General features: G+C 54.5%; 1 protein-coding gene across 1 annotated transcript in view; it reads right to left on the bottom strand.

The window, feature by feature from the left end:
• Positions 1-1,033: 1,033 nt before the first annotated feature.
• The window catches only part of WSCD2 (WSC domain containing 2), a 38,361-nt gene continuing 18,667 nt past the window's right edge, over positions 1,034-20,727 (bottom strand). Inside the window, exons 4-8 of the mRNA XM_036276968.1 lie at positions 14,242-14,363; positions 11,062-11,236; positions 10,006-10,170; positions 7,995-8,195; positions 1,034-1,579 (exon numbers count right to left, since the gene is read on the bottom strand). Coding sequence (XP_036132861.1) covers positions 1,227-1,579; positions 7,995-8,195; positions 10,006-10,170; positions 11,062-11,236; positions 14,242-14,363 — 1,016 coding nt within the window. The 3' untranslated portion in view covers positions 1,034-1,226. The remainder of the gene's footprint in view (positions 1,580-7,994; positions 8,196-10,005; positions 10,171-11,061; positions 11,237-14,241; positions 14,364-20,727) is intronic.

Genomic DNA, 20,727 nt, shown 5'->3' with positions numbered 1-20,727 from the left:
GTTTGGTGGGAGGGGTTGCCCCGGAGAAAATAGCAAAGAGCTGTGACTATGGCTTTTGCATCTATGTGGCGGGGACAGTGCGGGAGCGCAGAAGTGGGCTGGGAGCGAAGCTACTGGCCCCCCAGGTCGGGAGCACAGCAGGGTCCTGGATCGATGTTGCTAGTGGGAGGATCAGGGACTCGGGTCCTCAGGAATCCTTTGGTTCGGTGTCTCAGCTTCAGCGAGCAGCGTCCGTATGAAAGTGAAGAGCAGCCCCTTCAAGGACTCCCGAGAGAAGCTGCCACTTGGGGACTGTGATCATGGGGGGTCCGATGGTCTGGGAAGGTAGCGGGGGTCTCTTCTGGGTTTGGTTCCACACGATTGGGAGCACCTTTGCTCTCTCACCTGGATTGCGAAGGACGCATGGGGGGGGGGGTCCGAAGGCAGTGTTAGATCAGTATGTTGGACCCCACAGAGGAGCGGTGTGTTCTGGGACTCTGGTTTTTACTCAGACCCTGCCCGTGGCATGCTGCTGTCCTTGTGTTAGTTGGTGCCTGAAGAATCCTGGAGGTGGGATCAGGGATCCCAAGGTCGCCTCCTGGATCCAGTGGGGGGAGGAAAAGGGCAGAATTCCGACCTTAGGCAGTTTCTCAGGAGCCGTGTGACCCGGGGGTGGGCTCATGATGCCAGTGACCCCACCTGGTGCCGCCGATTACCTCCTGTGAGCACCGCCCACCCAGAATGCCAGAAACTTAATGCTCCAGAGACACTTCGGGGCAACCTTGCTTCCAACCTAAGTGGCCTGACGAACCTGGTGCCGCTGCTTCTCGGGTGGCGAGCAGGGGCGACGAGGACTCAGCCCAGGAGGGCAGAGCAACTGGGGCTACTTTTCTGCGACAGTCCCTTTAGCTCTTGCGTTGAGGTCCTCAGCACCCGTGTGAGGCGCCCACGTCTCCGGGACACCCATGAGCCCTCCCTTCCCCAAGGGGAACCAGAGTGGGGGGGCAGGGATGTGGGAGACAGAGGAGTGTCCCTGTGGCTGGAAGCCCCCCATCAGTGGCCTCCTCCGTCTGTAAAGGGGGCTGTGAGCAGGTGGGCTGGGCCTGGACATCTCTTCCTCTGAGGCCCTTGGTCATGCAGGAAACTCATTAAAGGCCAACAGCAGCCAAGGGGACTGCCCCCATTCTAAAGAGAGGTCAGATGGGCGGGGGTCCCCGGGGTCTCGAGTCCTCTCCTTAGCGGACGCATCATCTGGGGTAGTAGTCGTGGGGCACGCCCGTGAGGTTCCGCCCCTTCAGGGCCGCGTCCACCAGCTTGATGTAGGCGGAGATGGTCTTCTGCATGTCGGCCGTGTAGGGGTCGTACTCCAGCTTGCGGAGCCCTGAGCGCTTGAAGTTGCCGTCCTTCTGGCTCTCCACGCACAGCAGCCGGTCCTCCCTGACGGCCACGCCCAGCAGGCGGACCATCCGGCCCAGCTGCACGAACAGGTCCTGCTTCAGGTCCTCAAAGTGCACCACCAGCACCTTCTTGCCAAACTTGAGCCAGTCCAGCGTGTGAGTGGCCCACCACGGGGCGTAGTTCCTCACGAACTCGGGCCACTCTGCGGAGAGAGGAGGGGGGGCTGAGTCAGGGGGGAGGGGCTCCCAGGACGCGGTCAGAGGGCAGTGGCCTGGGTCACACCCACCACCACCACCACTCACTCCCTTCAGACCCATCTCCACACTCCCCTGACTTCTCCCGCCTCCGTGCCGCCCTGCTGCTGCAATATTCCCAGCTCCTCCTTCTCTTTGGGGATAACATGCTGAGTGTCTGTTACATGCCAGGCCCAGACTCATATATAAATGTATGTTATTCTATTCTTATCTTTTAACACATTGTTGACTGGCAATTTTATGCAGAAGTTATCTCATGGCACTGGCTATTTTTTGGTAATTGAGTATGAAAGTGAAACCATCTAAATAAACTAAATGAAATGTGTTTAATACATACTTATGTTCAGATATAATATAGCAAACATTATCATAGCCATTAATTCACTTATTCTCATAACTCAATGATGCAGACACTGTCATTTTTTTTTTTTTTTTTCATTTCAGAGAAGAGGAAACAGAAGCACAGAGAGGTTAAGTAACTGCTCAAGGTCACACAGCTAATAACCGGCAGAGTCAGGATTTGAACCCAAACAGTCTGGCTCCAAAGTCTGGGCTTTTCACTACCAAGTTATCCTGTGTAGTGACAGTTGTTCTGGGTAGTAAGTTATCCTGTGTGGTCAGAGCATCTGCTCACAGGACAGTCACAGGGCTGTTGTTCACAGCAAGTGCTGCCCTGTCCCCAGATTGGCTATCGCTGCTACTGCGATTATTCTGGTCTCAGGGACTATGTTATCTTTCCTGACTCCCCAGGCTCAGGCAGGTGCCTTGTCTGGGCTTCCCAGTCCCCTCTGTACCCTCCATGTGCATCATCTGTCTCCTCCACATGGTGGGCAGGGCATAGTTAAGTCAGATTATTACATTATCTTTACACTTTCTTACTCTGCCTTTCCTTACTTTCTATTAAAGAATCAGGTGCTGTTTCTTTTTGCTATTTGTCTGTTATCTTGCTCTGGTAAAATGACAGGATGGACTGTCACCAAAATTGGGAAGGTATGTTTGGGATAATCTGACTTGAAAGTCAGGCTACAACAGAACGTGGGAAATTCCTTGGGGAGCCTTGGAGAGGACCTCAAAAAGCCAGCCAGCCAGCCCTGGGGCTGCTGGAACTAGATAGAAGCCGTTACTTACAGAGGGGAGCCAGGGAGGGTGCTGGGGACAGAGGAAGGGATTCCAGCCTCCCATCGAAGCCCTGAAGCCAGACCCACTGCTTTTCACAGGGACAACGCCATGCACATCCTCCAGAGGGAAATGTTTATTGAACAAGCATCAGTGAATCTCCCAGGCCCGGCTGGGGGGCCCAGCTGGTTCTGAACCAAATCCTCATTCCTTGCTGGGTGGTGGATACCCATGATCTCAACTAATGCTAACGACAACCCTGAAAAGAAAGGACTCCTATTCACTTATCACCATTGAGGACACTGAGCTCAGAGAGGTGAAATGACTCGCCCAAGGTCACACAGCCAGGAAGCACCATCCGGACAAGGCCTGCCTGATTCCAAGTTTTGAACTTTCTCAGGCTCCAGCAGCCTCACCCCCACTTCCTCCCACTGCCTCACACCCAGCGGGGGCTCAATAAATAGCTGTTGAACAAAATTGAAATTCCCAGTTGCCAAGTTGCAGTGTGATAAAGGACTCCTTTTCTTTCCAGAAGACATCAGACTCTGGAGGGGCTCCTGCTCCCCCAGAATCCCCGCCGGAATACCACAAAGGCCTGGGAAATATCGACGCTGGTGATAAGGATATTTTTTTAATTCTAAAAATAGATTATTTACAACATATCTGGCTAATTGGGCCTATACTGTTATAATGGGTTGAGACCAGATGTATCTGGTGATTAAAGAAAATTTAGCATGGGCATAGTCTGTTTTCCTTTTTTTCCCCTTTTTAAAAAGAGTTTCCCCACTCCTGAGTCACCTCCTAGCACCCCTGGTGAATTAGGACAACTGCTGCTCCCATGGCAGAAGCTGGGTGGATGGGGATGGCCCTCGGTCACCCAGTGACACACAGACCCAGGTTTCTAGGCTTGGCCACTCTGACCATCACGAGCAGTTGCTGGAAGAGGGCCGCAGGGTGGTCCTCAAAGAAAAGGAAGGGGCATTCTGCATGGAGGTTGGGGTGCCCAGCTGGTATACACCTAGCCTTGGATGCAGGGGGGATGGGGATGACATGGCGTCCTTGTTGACAGCAAACCTCCCTGGGATGGGAACCTACATTCCTAAGCACCTACTGTGTGTCTGGGCGATTCCCAGGCATTATCTCATGCTGTGCCCATCAGGAGCCCGAAGAGTAGGAATTATTAGCCTCATTTCACACACAGGGAAAAGGAGGCTCAGAGGCATGAAGCCCCCTGTCCCAGGCCACACAGTGTGTACCCAAGGCAGGATTCGAACCACGTCTACCCGAGACTGAGCCTGGCTCCTGCGCCCCTAACAAACCCTTTGAGAGCTCCTGGTCTGAACAGCTCAGGCATGCTTCTCTCCAGATGTTGTCTAAACACGTGGTCAGACTGCCTGTGTTCAAAACCCAGCTCCTTCCACATTAGCTGTGTGACCTTGGGGATACTAATCAATCTCCTTGAGTCTCAGTTTACCCATCTGCAAAATGGTGACTGTGCTAGACCTGGGTCCTAGATGCTGTGCAGATGAAATGGAATGAGATTCGCCAACGCCCTGGCACAGGGCCTGGGGTATCGGAGATGCTCAATAAACGTTGGCTCCTGTTACGATTATTTGTATGTTGGTCCCCTGCATCTCTGGGGTGCCTCATGAGCCCCATCATTTTGGTCAGAGCACCCCCAACTCCCCGCCCCCAGGGCACAGACCTCTCACTAGAAGCTCCTCGTTATTTCACTGGAATGAAGAATACAAATCAAAAACAAAAGTTTTGATTAGCTCAGGATTTCCGGTAAGTGATTGCTGCCTGCAAATGGGTGATAAAGGCGCGCTGAGCCGGCACCACAGGTAACCGGCCCGGTTCCTTCCCTGCAGCTGCCGCACGTGGCGGGGCGGGGCCGGGGCTGGCCGCTTGGCTCCGCCTTCCTGTCGATGGGAGGAACTGGGGCCGGATTAACAGCTCAACGGTATTTAATTCCCCACAGAATCATTAAACACGGTCTCCGTTTCATTAAACAGATGCAGGACAATTCACCTTGTGGGATCATTTCACATAAAACTTTGCTTTGGACCCGCTCCAGGGACACTGTAAAATTAACGTTACGGAACCAGCGGGGGAGGGGTGCTGCCTTCCAGGGACCTCCACCCAGCCACGACGGGGAGGGGACACAGCCAGGGCGGGGTGGACACGCTCAGCAGCTGGGTGACCTCTGCTCTGAGGGCGGCGACGCTCACGTTCTGGGCCGAGGGCGCCGAAAGCAGAGATCCTCAAACTTTCGCATGAAGCTTCTGGTTAAAATGCAGATTCTGACTCAGGAAGCCTGGGCAGGGGGCGGGGCTGGGGCGGGGCTGGGGTGGGGGCTGTGATTTGTTTTCCTAAAAATCTCCCAGGTGAAGTCGGTGTCACTGGCCCCAGGGAACGGCCAGGACTGGAAGCAATGGTTCTGCCCCCAGCGTGAGCGCGTGGGGACACCTGGAGGGCTCCTACCACGGGGCCCTTCTCAGAGTTCTGATTCAGCAGGTCTGGGGTAGGGCCTGAGAGTCTGCATTTCTGACCAGTTCCCAAGTGACGCTGACGTGGCTGGTGCTGGGCCTGGAAGCAAGGGTCTCAAGCCCCGGTGCCAGATGCTCGCAAAGAGCCGAGGAAAGACCTGGGTGGGCTGTGGGCTTGGGCCCTCTGGGGAAGGCTCTCACCACCGCTCTTGAGGACTTGGGTCAGGCTTGGGAGGCGACACTGGGAGAAGGTCGCCCACCAGTTCCAGACTAATGTGGGGACCCCAGACCCCCAACATGAGATGTGTGTGCTGGAGCCCGCCCCCTTGAAGCCTCTCAGCTCAGCCAGTCCTGAGCATCTCTTCTCCTTGGGTTTAAAGAGGCAAGGTGACTCCCGGGAATTAAAATTGTCTGAACCCGAGACAAGGGCTAGGCCAGGAGAGGAGGACCTCTGAATGCACCAGAAGGCCAGCGACACCCCAGCTAAGAGAGTCCGGTAGCTAACGCCTGGTTGGGATCTCAGCTCAGGCTACACCAGGGGCCTCAGCCACAGGGCTTACTCCTTCTCGGGAAGGTGTTCTCACCTGTGAAACAGAACTTTACGACGATATGGCCACCTTTCTTACCTCCTCGCTGATCAGATGATTTAAATAAGATAATGAAGGCTAAGTGTCTGCTCCCCCCTGAGTTTCTCAAGAGAGCCCTCCCTTTCCACTTGGGGCAGCAGGATGCCTGGGAGGTGGAGAGATGGGTTCCAATCCAGCCATCATGTGCCCGAGTGACCTTGGTAGATCTCTGACTCTCTGGGACTCAGTTTCCCCACTTATAGAGGAAGCATCAGTGGTTGTCAGTCCTGCCAGTACACTGGAAGCAGCAGGGAGCTTTGAAAAGTGCCGATGCCAGGCTCTGCTCCGGTAAAGGCCCAGGCAGGGCCTGAGCACTGGCCCCTTCCCACCCTCCTCTGGGGGTTCCGGGCTGAGGGCCCCTGGGATCAGTGATCTCTCGGGTCCTTTCCAGCTCAGCAGGCAGAGTGTCTGTTCCCGGGACAGGCTCCTGCCATTTACATCTGCAGACTTCTCAGCCTGGCCCTGACCAGGGCCCACTTTCGATTGTTCCACAAATAAATAATTCAGAGGCCTCATTACTCCTGGGAATGAGAACAAATGTCACCACCTGTCCAGGTTTTCGCCCCCTCGCTGAGAGGGAGGACAGATGGGTGAACAGAAACCCAGGGCACAGTTGGTGGGGCAGGCCCGAGGGTTTTAATCAATGACATCAACACGGAGGGTGTGATTGGTGGACTGCGGAGGGTGTGATTGGTGGACTGCCCGTCAACAACATCCTGCCAGGCTCCCGTCCTCTCCGGGGAGGGACCAGAGCTTTGGAGCAGCTGGGAGCCAGGGGGAGGGTGGGGTGGAGAAGGAAACACCCCCACTCACCCAGACTTGAGGCTGAAACAGTGGTTCCTGGATGAACTGGGGGGTGGGGAGGCTACAGGGGCTCTAAACTGGGTGATTCCCATCCATACATATTTCATTTAAGCCATTACCAGGGATTAGCAGTGGTTGGTTAAGAGCATGGGATCTGGAGGAAGACTCCAGATCTAAACCCCAGTTCCCCTGACTTCGTGAAAAAGTTCCTTCGCCTCCCTGAACTTGGCTTGGCCCATTTATAAAATGGGTTAACTGTGGGGGGTTAAAATACTCATTGATGTAATTCTCTTTACTGGGATGGAGGTTTGGGTAATATTCGACCTGGGCTTTTGAGACCCCGTCAGGTTAAGGGTACTCAAGCTGGCAGGAGCTGGGTCAGACTTCAAAGTTCTCAGCACTCCCTGGCTGCCACCCACCCCGCACTGAGACATCCATCCACAGAGCAGCTGCCTGCTAAGAAGCATCAGAGTGGAATCCCAAACCCAGCTCACCTTAATGAAGTTTGGTGGGTAGGGGTCAATGCTGTCACTTCCCAGTTGTGACCAGGGGGCAGATCATTTAACCTGTCTGGACCTCCCATCCCAGAGTTGCCGGGCTTGTTCATTAAAGTGATCTCAGGACCGCGTAGGTAACCTCGGGGCCACTCAGCCGCGGACTGTGGTCTGCACTCAGGTCCCCTGAGTCCCACGAAAGGGCTCTTGAACCTCCTTCTCCAATCAAGTCATATTGAGGATCTCCACGTCCATAATGCATCATGGATCACAGCGGCTGAGTGGCTTACAGGGTTAGATTTTTACAGCTGCCCAGATGGGATGATCTAAGTTCAGGGAGGTAGAGAAGCTTTATCCAGGAAGTGATGGAGCTGGGATGTGACCCTGGGGTGTGTGTGTGTGTGTGTGTGGGGGGGGGGGGTTGTGCTCCACAACCCACGTCCTTAACCACTGTGCAGTCGTATCAGCCTGATTCACAGAGGGTGATGCGGGGGGACGTGGTGGGTGTGGGAAGAGCACCTCCTCCTTTATAAGCCGAGGAACTGGGGTCTCACATGTGCACCATCAAGGATGCGCTCCCCGCCCAGCCGGTGTGGCTCAGTGGTTGAGCATCATCCCATGCACCAAGTGGTCACCGGTTGGATTCCAGGTCAGGGCACATGCCCGGGTTGTGGGCCCCAGTAGGGGGGCGTGCAGGAGGCGGCCAATAGAGGTCCCTCTCTCATTGTTTCTCTCTCTGATTCCTGGCAGGAGACAGCACTGGTCCAGTGCACTGCCCTCTGCACCCCAGGGCCGCTCCCCTCCCCCCACCCCCTCCCCCAACCCCAGCAGTACCTTTGCCCTTCCAGTGCGCGTGCGCAGCGAAGCCGATGTGGCCGCCGTACTTGCGGTTGAACTCTGCCATGAGGGCCTTGTAGGGGTTCCGGATGAGCAGGATGGCCGCATCGAAGGCCTCAATCTCCTTCTGGCCGCTCTCGTGTGTCTTGATGCAGATGGTCCTCCCGCTGCGCCAGTGGTCCCGCTCACCTTTAAACCCTTCCCATGGGGGGGGGGGTGCAGGGCAGGTGAGCTGGGGAGGCAAGAAGTCCGCCCCGCCCCTTACCGGGCCCCTGGACATTCACTTCATTGACTCTATTTATTGAGCACCTACTATGTGCCAGGCACTGTGGTGGGGACAAGGGATACAATGATTTGCAAAAAGATGCATGGATTTTACTGTTTTATTTATTTTTGCTGTAGATAGTATTTCTCTCCCCCACACCATCTGCCCAGTTCTTAATCTGGGCCACAGGAACCTGATCATTGGCAGGAGGGTGAGCCAGTGAAGAGTTTGATGGGTGTAAAGTCAGCAACTCTTTAACAACGAGCTACCCCTTCTTTGGGGTCTTTACGGACTATTTTAGGGGAAATAGGACGGTTTAGGACCTAACCTGTAGCAGCCCAGCGCCCCTGGCGGCGCTTTCTGGCGTGGAATTGGTGGGGAACAGACAGCTTTTGGCCGATGGTAGCAACTGCTGGGCCGTGGACTTGGGCTGGAAGGAAGGGAGGCCGTGGCAGCCTGTCTCTGAGGCCAGGCTACTCAAACAGTGACGCGGATGAATGTAAAGTCACGGCCACGGCCACGGCCACAAGAGAGGAATACTCATGCACAGGTGCCACGAGAGGGGCCTGACAGCGACGCGCTGGAGGAGTCCTCCTGGGAGGGACCCACATCCCAGCCCGCTGTGTTGGGCATGACCACAGGACTGGCCTTGGCCGATGGGGCGAGGGTGGAAGTGGGTCTCTGCCAAAGTGTCAAGGTGCATCACGTGTTCTGTTCACTCTGTGTGCTTCTGCCATCACCGTGAGAAGGACCTCACTGTGAGAGGACATGTCTAGTAACTTGTTCAAGGTCACACAGCCAAGAAGTGGCCGTCATCTGGTTCGCAGACACATGGAGACTCAGAACCCCTCCCAGGCAAAGCTCCTGTTTCCCTGGTGCCCCCCACCCCATGCCATGCCTGGGAGAGGGCTTCACGCCCCAAGGGCATTTCGTCCAAGGTTTCCAGCAAGAAACCCAAGCATTTCTTGCCTGTGTGGTGAAGTAATGAATGTGGGCCCCGAAAGTGGGAGACACGAGGGTGCAATCCCTGATCGGCCCCCTGAAAAAGATCTGTGTGACTTCGGGCGAGTAACTTCTCCTCTCCAAGCCTCAGTTTTCATATCGTGGAAGTGGTGTCAATACCTTGCCTGCCAGGGTTACTGTGCGGGGATAAATAAAACGGAGCACCTGGCACAGCTCTGGGCACCGAGTAGGTGGCCCAGAGAACATCCATGCCAATGAAGCCACCTGAAATGCCTGGCACACGGTTGGTGCTCCACAGATGCCCGTTGGGAAACAGCCTGGGAAGCATGTTAGGACACAGTCACTGCTCAGTAAACATCCGTGAACGGAGTGAAAATAAACCAGCCACATGACAGATGTCATTGACTTAGATGTAGACAGGACACCTGACAAATCGTAGTGGGACTCAATCAATGTCCCCAAAGTGAACCTAGTTATTGGACCTCTGTGTACAGCAGGTCAATGATGTTTGTGGAGAGATACCTGCGCATAAGGAGCGTCTGCAGTGATTTAAATGGAGAAAAGGTGCCAGGCGCATGGTGGGTACTGATAACTGTCCATTATTGAACAGATGCAGGTGCGGTCCCCGGGACACGGTGCTCTGGAAATGTTTGTGGAATACACGGGAAGAGAAGGTACCAAGCACAGAGCAGGTCTGGATAAACATGCTCGGGCGAGCTGAGCAGGCACGGCGGGTGCTCATTCCCATGCCCTCCCCGTGCGCCCGGGCAGCCTCCTCACCTTTGTTGTAGAGAGAACCATCGAAGTAGTAGCTGCCGGTGTAGAAGCCGGTGGCCAGCTCGATGAGGTGGCGAGCCCACGTGTTGCCGGCCCCCGGGAAGCTGGCCAGAGCGATGAGCTGCTTGGACTTGGCTGGGAGGAACCTTCTGTCCATGCAGCGGTTGTCTGCAAAGGGCAGGGCGCGGGCAGGGGTCAGTGGAAGGGGCAGGGACAGGGACAGATGAAGCCTGGGTGTGAGTCCCCCCCCTTCTGCTTCCCAGCCGTTCCACCCAGTGCACATGATGGAACCTCTTCTGGGCCTTAGTTTCCCCATCTGTAAAAAGGGGGAAATGGGTCCTCCCTTACAGGGTTGATGTGTGGGGGTTTCATCTAGAAATTTTATAAAGGGCTTGACCTCAGGCAAGTCCCTTAAATATTCTGTTTCCTTACCTATAAAGTGGGCACAATGACTGTTCCCACCTAATAGGAGGGCTGAGGGGTTCAGTGAGAAGATGCAGGACTCTACGCTGAGTCTGGCCCAGAGAAAGTCCCAGAGAAACCCCAGGTGCCACCACTGCTACCTGCCCCGTAAGCCTGGCAGCCCCCAGAGATGGAAGAGAAGTTGACCAGTGAGTGGGGTTCCTCTAGCGAGGGAAGGAGAGAAATGGAAAGGTGACTGAGACAGAGGAGAAGACACATTTATAGATACATTTACAGAATCCTAGACTTGGAAGGGCCCTTGGAAGTCGACAATTTACAGAGAGAGAAACTGAGGCCCAGAGAGGGCAAGCGACTTGCTCGGGATCAGGCAGAGGGTGTGTTGGAGACCCAGGTCTCCTCCCAGCCCGGATGTTTACCTACTCAGTGTCACTGTCTCCATTTCAAGAAAAAAAACAAAAACCACCAAGGGGGTCCTCAGTATGAGGGATAGAAACACCCTTCGCCTGGGGCCCTCCCCTGGCGGCCCATCCAGGGTCACCAGCCCTGCCCTCTGCCCTGCCCCGTAGGGGCTGTGTGATGGGGCGCCTGCGGAGGGAGCCGCCGAAGCAAGTCGGGGTCTGCTGGAGGCCCGCTCACCTTGCACCTGCGTCTGGTACACGATGAAGTAGCTGGGCGTCCCGCAGCTCTCAAACTCCTCCGCACTGCACTTCTGGGCACAGAGCTGTTCGTCTTCCCTCTCGTGGAGGGGGAATCGCGTGGTGGGGAAGCCACAGTGGCAGGCAGTGCCCGCGAGGGCTGCCAGCGGGTACTCCTGGGTGGAGTGGGAGAGGAGGAGGAGGAGAGCCGCTCAGTCCCTGGACGGCCGGACTCTGAACGTACATGCTTCATATTCGTATCCCCGGCTCCACCCCTCCCGCAACGTGAGGGGCCCCACACTTCATTAGTGAACCCAACTTTGACCAGGTGGCCCCCTCTGTGTACCTCCTGCACTACTATATTCTTCCAGCTTTATTGAGGTGTCCCCAACCGACAAAAATAGCGTGTCTTTCAGATGTACAACGTGATGTCTTGGTATATGCATACGTGGTGAATGAATCATCACAGTCAAGCTCATTAGCATACCCACCACCGTACACGGTGCCCATGTTCTTTGTCTTCTCCCTGTACTATATGTAATTGTTTGTTTCCTTGAAGCCAACTCACCTTTGGGGACTTAAGTTTCCAAGGAAACTTGGTATCGCTCCCCCAAGTACTACTGGCGGGCAAGGACGGCTCCCCGTGTCCCTGCTACACACGTGACCCCAGACACACAACCGCGCAGCTGAACTCTCACTAGTGCTCTGCCTGCCAACACTGAGCCTGTCCGCTCCGTTTTCCCTGAACAGGGGAGATGACTTGAGGGTAGAGAGCTGTTAACGACATGTCAGCACCCAGAGGGGCTGTCTCCGGAGGCCTTGAAAGGAAACTGAAGGAGAAATGCCTTTCTCACGGTGTGCAAGCCACGCGGTCCATGCCCGGCCGGCAGACGGAAGCCCCGCGGGGGAAGGCTGTCGGGATCCGCTGTCAGCCCGAGAGGACGCGGCCCTGCGGACCCGTCTTTGTGGGCAGTGTGGCTGCTAACTGCTCGGTTTGTTCTATGGCACAGTGAAGCGGGAGCAGGGTGGCCCTGGGATTCGCAGGGCAGGGGACTGTCCTTTGTCCCCTCTGCTTCTGTGTGAGACCTACAGCTGAATTTCCTCCGGAAGCCGGTGCGGGGAGAATCTGGTAACAAACCACGGTGGCACCTACAAGGCGGGGCCGGTGAGTTCTGCCGGAGTAGGTTTGGCTTCTTTCCTAGCAGATATTAAATATGAAGTGTAGCTCCCAGCTGCGGAGCGGGGGGTCAGCGTGAGCCTCGAGGATGTCTCCGAACTGCCGAGACACACTGGAGCCTCGTGTGACACTGTGAACCTCAGACCCTCCACCCTTGGCACTGCAGCTCTGTCCCCTGCCCCCTCCGTCCCCTCGGCTTCTCTGTTGGCCCCTAAGAAGATAAGAGAGAGCTGCAAGGAGGAGCTTTGCAGAGGGGCCTTCCTGTCCGCCCACAGCCCCTCCAGTCCTGCGCAGTTTAACCGCTTGACACTTTGTTGCACTGGTTTGCCCTGTGACCTCACTGTGTCACGTGTGTTTGTCTCCCTCCCCCTCCAGCTGATCTATAGCCCTGGAGGACCCTCAGGGGCTGAGGAATGTCCGTCTGAAGGGCATGCCGTGGCAGGTCGTGGGGGGAATTCCTGCCCAAGAGAGAGAGAGCTGGACCAAATGATGGTCAAAGCTTTCATCTTGGGAACCTCACCCCGACCTTTCAGGGCCTCTTAGGAGTAGAGCAAGCACTTGGGAAATGCTTGGTGACTTGATGGCCCCTGGCTGCCCTTGAATGGCTCTGGGAAGCCTCTCTGTGCGTCTCTGGGGTTGCTCAGCAATTAAGAGCAGAGATTTGGCATCAGCCCCAGGGCTCAGTCCCAGCTCTGCCACTTGCTTGTGCAGTGAGCTTGGGCAGTGACTTCCCCTGTCTGAGCCTGGGTGTCTGCCATCTGTGAAATGGGGGTGAACATTCCCGACCCCTAGCCTTGTTGTGAGAGGTGACCTGTGCCACCCGGGGGTTGGGGGGCAGAGGGCTGAACGGAGAACCTGCCGAGTAAGCAGAGGCCTCTATGATGCTGCAGCCTCTCATCTTCCTGAGGGGGCTTCACGGGGGAGGAGCCTCTGACAGCAAGAGCGGAGCAGGAGCACTCAGAGCAGGTGGGGCATTCAGGACTTAGGGTGTGGGCAGAGCAGCCAGGGGGAGCCGCGGGCAGACCCCCAGCAATGCCAGCATCCTCAGACAGAGACCAGAGCTGTTGACTTTGCATCCCCAGCACGGAGCATGGGCCTTTTCTAAAGTAGCTTCTCATTAAATATTAGCTGAGTGAATGAATGAAATGGCAATCATGTGGTAGGGGAGGGGCGTTCTCCTTTGGACCCTCGTGTACTTAGCTCCTCTCTCTCTCTCTTAAAAAAATGCTTTCATTGACTTCAGAGAGAGGAAGGGAGAAGGAGAGAGAGAAACATCGATATGAAAGAGAAGTATCAATTGGCTGCTTCCCATGTACATCCTGACCAGGGATTGAACCTGTAACCTGGGTATATGCCCTGACCAGGAATTGAACTGGCGACCCCTTGGTGTACAGGATGATGCTCAACAAACTGAGCCATACCGGCCAGGGCACTTAGTTCATCTTGAGAAAAGAATGGAGCCCCTCAGACATCACCGCCAGTGATGTGCCTAGCTCCGTGCTGGGAGTCAGGGGTGGGGCACAGAACATTTAAGGCACAGCCCCTACTCTTGTGGAGTTCACTGTCTGGCTAGGGAGGAGGACCACACAGTCAGCCTTCAAGGGTCTCGGGCTGAGAAAGCACCCACAGATCATCCAGTCCACTGTAATCCAGTGCTCCAAGTTCTGGACACCATGCCTGCCCTGCTCAGCTTGTACACCTCCAGTGATGGAGAACTCACTCCGTCCCAAGGTGGGACTGTTCTTGCCTCTACTTTGCAATCTTCTACTCATGCTTTTAGGCCCAGTTCAAATGTCACCTTCACTCCTGAGCATTTCTCGCTATGGGAACAAACTCACTTCCTCAGAGGGAGAGAAACTGACCCTGTGCGACTCCGACCCGCCGGATCTCCATGGAACGGGCCCACCCTCCCCACGTCACGGATCACAGTCATGACCCCCTCTCCAGCCAAGCATCCCGTTCCTCCAGCCCTTCCACACGGGCCCTCCTGGAGCCCCGTCTCACCTTCTCTGTGCACAGGTCCACGCACTTGTCCACGGACATGTTTGGCATGGCGGCCGTCACGGGCAAGGCCAGGGAGAGGTTGTCGGGCCTGCGGAAGCAGCCTCGGAAGACCGCGCTGCCATCTGGAGAGCCGGGAGGAAAAGGAGCCGTCAGATCTAGGCCGGGAGAGCCTCCTTTTGGTGGAAGCACTTTTAAAGGAAAGCCCAGAGAAGGCGAGAGCCTGGCCCAAGATCACACAGAGAAGCAAAGGGAGACTAACGAGCTAGGTGACTCAGTGTGCTCCTCAACCCTGGCATCTGTCAGCTGTCCAGGCCAGAGATGTTCTTTTTCTTTTTAAAGATAATTTTTTTTTCTTTATTGATTTTAGAGAGAGAGGAAGGCAGAGAAAGAGAGATAGAAACGTCAATGAGAGAGAACATCGATTGGCCGCCTCCTGCATGCCCCCCACTGGGGATCGGGCCCACAACCTGGGTATGTGCCCTGACCGGGAATCGAACGGGTGACCTCTTGGTGCATGGGTCGACGCTCAACCACTGAGCCACACTGGCCGGGCCACTGAGATGTTGTTGCTTGGCCACACTATCCCCTTTTCTTTGTCAGCATTGCTGTGTCTTACTTCCTCATTCTCAACGATGGCAAGTCCCCGTTCAGGGAGATGGGAGATGCCAGGGAGGGTTTACATCATCTCATCAGGAGAGGCTGGCCATGGGAGGATGGACGGAAGCAAAGGGCCCAGGCCTGCCCGCCCCTCCTCCCAGCCCCAGGGTAGCCCTCTCTTTCCATCATCCACTTTAGGGGGACTTTAGGGGGAAACCCTGGGCCTCGGGAGTCTCTGCCCACCCGTGCTGAGCACCTGCCAGCTACAAAGGACTGATATATGGGAGGGACTCCCTTTATAATAACCCAATTTGGAAATATCCCAACTAGTTGACTTTAAGGAGACTTCCTTCACAGTAGTGGGTGGGCCTCATCTAATCAGGTGAAGGCCTTACGGGCAACACTGAGGTTTCTCAGAGAAGGATTTCTGCCTTGAGACTGCAGCATCCACTCCTGCCTGCCTTGCCAGCCTGCCGGTCGGCCCCACCGCTTCCACTTGGCAGTTTCCACAACCGTGTGAGCCAACTCCGTAGGTAAATACAAACGTCCCTCTCATCTTTCCCTCTGTCGTCTGTCTGTCTACCCATCTATCTAATCTCCTTCTGGTTCTGCTTCTCTGGAGAATGCTTGACTGATAAGAGTAGGATTATAGGCAATTTTTATTCCCATCTTGTAAAATGCCCCATTTTTTTCTACAGTGAATACGTATTTTTTAATGTAATAAAAGCAAAGTAAAAAAAAAAAGGCCCTATCAAATGTATGGGAAGGCTCATGAGGCCCGCTTGAAATTGGGGTGAGCTGTTCTCGAATTTGAGTTGGACGTACCTTTCGAGAAGCACGGCTTTCACACGAAACAAGGGGCGCCGGTGGACAGCGAGTCAGAGCCAGGAGCACACGCGGTGCGTGTATCGAGCACCTACTATGTGCGGTCCACTCTGCCGAGGACTTGACCCCCATCCCCTCATGGACCTTGAAAACTCTGCGAGGTCCACAGTCAGCTCTGGCTTTACCACGAGAGAAGCTGAGGACCCGCCATCGGCAAAACACTCACTGAGGGTTATTTCAGAAACAAAACGTCCACCCTTGGGGACAAGTGAAGCAAGTCGCAAAACCATATACCTCTCTCGACAACTGTGGGCGCACGTGTGTGTGCGCGTGTGAAATGTGCAGAGTACAGGATAAGGAATGACTCCCCTGGGCAGGAAGATGGTGGGAGGGGGTGCTTAGGAATGATCATTTTCACTTTCAGCTGTCAAAGGCACCCTAGTGATCATTTGTACCACCTGGCGCCTAGTAGCCTGGAGTTGTTCATTGTGGAGGCCAATCTAGCAAAGACATCTGGAATTTGGTTAAACGGTTCCTTTCCAGAACAAGCCGCGGGCTTGTTCAGCGCTATCTCCTCCACTGCCCACCCCCCCCACGTCTGGCTCCGGGCGGCTGAGAGGCAGCGGCCGTGGAGCTGGTGGCTGGAGCGGTCAGGGTGCTGCAGACTCCCCGTGTGGTCCCCCAGGCCTCAGTTTCCCCACATATAAATGGCAGGGAGTGGGGGGCTAGACCATGAAGTGAGCCTCTTCTGTACAGGATAGCTTCCACTTTCCCCCAAATGAATCCTCACACACTGAACGCTGCTTGTGCCCCACGGGGGACATGGGACAGTCTCCTGTCCCATGGCCTGGGTGCTCAGAGGGAGGCCCTGTGTGTCCACCAGTCACCCGAGGAAGACGGAACATGCTCAAGAAGGAGCCGTGCAGAGTGAGCACGGGGAGGAAGCCAGTGCAAGCGAACCTTCACTGGACAGAAAAGCTCAGCAAGATGCCGGCGCTGGTCAGCGATGAGACGCTGCCCGGCCCTCGGGAGACCAGCGGCCGCAGACACGAGCTCTGGCCCCTACTTGGCTTCTCTCCCTCCCATGCAGCATCTGTACCTCCAGATGTCCACACTGGCAGCTCCACCCTTCCTCACCCTTTGACCTTGGGCACGTGTGCTCTTCTCGCGGAGCCTCAGTGTTCTCATCTCTAAAATGGAGCCATGCACATGGGGTGGATCGATCATTCAGAGACGGACAGGAATGGGCCTCCTGGGCTGTGAGTACAGTGGAAGGGCAGGCAACGGTCTGGGACTCTGTCTCCTTGCTGGCTGCCTTCAGACTTCTCCGGAAAGGAAGGGGAGGAGTCATGACCCCCACCCTGGCATCTCCACCTGGGATTTCCTCCGGCCAGCCTGGACGTCAGGAGGCCAGACTGTATGGGTGGGGAGGAAGGAAGACTTCCTAAGCCCAGCTCTGCGGAGGTTGGTCTCCCTTTGACATTTAAGCATCTGCTAATGAGTTCCTGACCCTCCCAGCTTAGAGAGGAGTGCTGAGCTCAGTGCCCTGAATACCAAATAAGGCAGGGTTTTCGGAGGTCTTAAAGGGCCAGAGAGCGACCAGGAGCTACTGCTGTGAGTCTCCCTTTGGTCAAGGTGTGTGCTGGGGGTGGGGGTGGGGAAGGGAACAGGTTTGGGAAGTTGGTTCCAGAAGCGGTTAACCTGCTGGATGTGGGGTCTTCCTACAGTCCTGCCCATTCTGCTTTTGGGAGGAAACCTCCTGATCACAGAGGGCTTCGTTATGTTCAGCAGAAAGGCTGGATTCCCAGGGGTTGGGGAGCACGTTGAAGGCTGTTTCTCTCTGCAGGTTACTCTCTGTTATGGCTTGATCATCAGGGCACCGAGGATATGCATGGCAGTCGAGACACTTAATCCTTCTACCCTCACTTCCACCATCTGTAAAATGGGTCAGCTGGTTCTCCCCATCAGTGTGAGGGGCCCTCTCCTCTCTCCTGTCTGCAAACAGAAGAGAAGTGGCCAGCCAGATCCTTCCACCTTCTGAACACTATTCTGAGCTATGGAGGGTTTTGAAGTTCCACAGCAGTGAGAAAACTTCCTGTTTGCAGAAGCTCTGGTGCCCAGGAGAAAGGGAACTGGTTTTAAATTCAAAAAGACCTGGGTCCGCCTCTTACTTAGCTATGTCTTTGGCAGGTGTTTTTAGTCCCTGAGCCTTGGCTTCCTCATCTGTAGGTGGGAATCATCTTATCGACCTGGGATCATCTTATCTACCTTGCTGGTTGGGGTGGGAGTCCATGTGACGGCATTGACAGTGCTCGAGACCTAGCCAGGACTGTCAGTGTCTCTTCCTATTTCTTTCTCCATCGCTTGTTCACAATATATGGAGAGTGGCTGGATCCTATGCAGAAGACGCTGTCAGTGCCCCATCAATATGCCCCTGACACTCACCATCCTAGTACAGGCTGCCAGCGACCTACAGCAAACACGCAGGACTCTGCTTTCGGCCTGTGAGGAGTCAGTGTCCCTGGGAACCACCCTCAGCGGTGAGGGGAAGGAGTGGAGGACAAATCCTGCGGGTGTCTGCCCCTCCAGAGGAACACCTCTGAGGCACACTCTCCACTCCCTCCCAGGGTCTCCCGGGGGGATGAAGCTTCAGTTGCCTTTAGCAGTGACCTGCTTTGTAAAGGACCTTGAACTGGCTCCTCCCTTCCGTCTCCCTTCCCCACTCCCCTATAGGTGCATCCTGGGGTCACCTCCCAAGCAAACCAAGGTTCACATCTTTGTCTCTGGGGGAACCCAACTTACAATATCTCGGATCTTTGAGCCTGTTTTAATCCATGAGGGAAAAGTGCACAGAGGTGAGGACTGCTAGTCTGTGAACATGGTGGCCCCTGGGGTTGTGCAGTCCACAACCCATGGACAATAACAGCGACCCTGAGTAGTGTCTTCCTAATAACCAACACTTGCTACAGAATAACAATGGTTATAACATCATTTGTTTTCCGCATGTCATTAGTGCTAAGTATGTTACACATACTGTATCTCAATCAATCTTCACTGCAACCTATGAGGCAGGGGACGCTATGATCCTGCTTTGCAGGCAGAGACCCTGACATGTAACAAGACTCAATCGCTTTTCCAGGTCACACAGCTAAGGGAGGAGCAGAGTTGGGATTTGACCCCAATCTCCTCTGACGTCACATCCTAGTTTTCCATCTCTGCTGTTCTGCAGGAGGCCCACCAGTTCTAACATGCCTGAGCTCCAGAGATCCCATGCCAGCCACCTGGATTTCCCAGAAACCCTCTCAGGCCCCACTGTAGGAGTCCAAGGATCACAAAAGCCCGTGCCCCACATTCTGAAAATGTCAACTCTTCATTGCCGGGCTAGCTGTGATGGTGCATGACCTAGCAGCTTGGGGTTTTGATTAGCAAAAGGCGAGCAGAGCAAAAGTTCATCAACTCTCTTTGCTGGGGGCAGATGAAGAACAGCCTGGAACCAGCTGCAGGTACCTCTGAAATCCCGTCATCCTTTGTTCTGGGGCTTCACCCAAAAAATGAAGTCAGTATCATCAGGCATCGGCTTAACGGTGAACGTGCAAGAGTTCTCCTTGGTTTGAAAGAGGCTACCACCCCCAGGTAATCAGGCCAAGATGGCCTGCCTTAGAGATGCAGGTGAGGAGGAAGGGCAGGGACCTGGGAGCGGTTAAGGGCTCTCTATAATCAGAGAGAGACTGGGCTGCACAAAGAACCTAACTTTCTGAGAAGAATTCAAACCAGCCATTTTGGGGTACCACCAAAGGCTCCTGTGGGCTTGTGGGAATTCAAACAGCTCGAACTGGGTGCTGCCCAGAGTGAATTGAGAAGCTGTCATTTTAGGAAGATGGGGGGAGGTTACAACTATTCCATACTGGTCACTGTGCTCGGTGCGTTCTCAATTTTATCTCCCTGGGTGGTCACAGCCAACTTTAAAGGTTGGAATTGCCCCCATTTTACAGATGAGGCATTTGAGGCTCAAAGAGAATACAGGGCGTGGCCAAAGCCAACACAGGAAGTAAGTGAGAGAGGATGGAAATAACGTCTGCCCGATTTCAGAACCCACATTGCTCCCCTGGTCTTCCTGGATTCACGTCGGGGAAAATGGTAACTAATTCTCCCCATCACGAGGGAGAAGGAGAAAAAACTTCTGGTTCTCATCTCTTTGGTCTGCACTGCATAATTCATGAAGACCAGATGAATTATAAGAGTCAGGAGTCCCAGACAAATATCAAGGGCAAGGAGAGGCCTCCAGGCCTGGCATAGAAGGAGCTTGACGGTCTATCCATCAATATGGGACTTGCCATGACCATCCGAGGCTCCTCTCAGCAGAAGTGGTTAGAATGGAGTATCAGTGAGCACAACACAAGCAGTGAACAAGATGCCCCTTCTAACTTTGGAAGAGCAAAAAAAAATAAAAATAAAAATAAAAATAAATGCCGGAACTAACAATGGCACACAAAATCCACTATGTGACTTTAGGAACCATAAGTCAAGGATCTATTATTTTTTTTACAGTGATAGTGCAAGCTTCATAATACTTTCACCAAGATAGAAAAGGAAAAACAAGAGGAAAAAGGCTGAGCCCTGGGAGGGGTGGTCTGCAATCATGGGGACCAGAGGCAGCGCTCTAGGCTGGTCAGCACCACGGACAGTTGCACACGGGCCTGACAGGTCTCTGTTCAACATGGTTCTAATGAATCTTGCCACACAAATCTTGCAAGAATCTTTCAGGCAAAGAGTATTTCTTGCTACATCCTATAAAGCCATAATGTTCTCAAATCACCAGCAGGTCTCTGCCCCTGGGAGGAGAGCTACAATTGCTGACACATTTAGCAAACTGCTGTGAAAAATGTAATCCAACCAAGAAGGAAGTCCATTTCTCGGTTCTTTCGTAACAAAGCCCTGAGAGTCTGTGTCAAGGCAGAACAGGAGGGTGCCTGTGGGCATGTGGTCTGCCAACCTTTTCACTCTCTCGCTACACAGGAGCATTCCAGCGTCTCCCGATGGAAGGCAGATGCCCCCCACTCGCTT

The sequence above is a fragment of the Molossus molossus genome, unplaced genomic scaffold, assembly GCF_014108415.1.
Source record: "Molossus molossus isolate mMolMol1 unplaced genomic scaffold, mMolMol1.p scaffold_m16_p_22, whole genome shotgun sequence".
NCBI lineage: Eukaryota > Metazoa > Chordata > Mammalia > Chiroptera > Molossidae > Molossus > Molossus molossus.
This window is presented reverse-complemented; position numbering and strand designations above follow the sequence as displayed.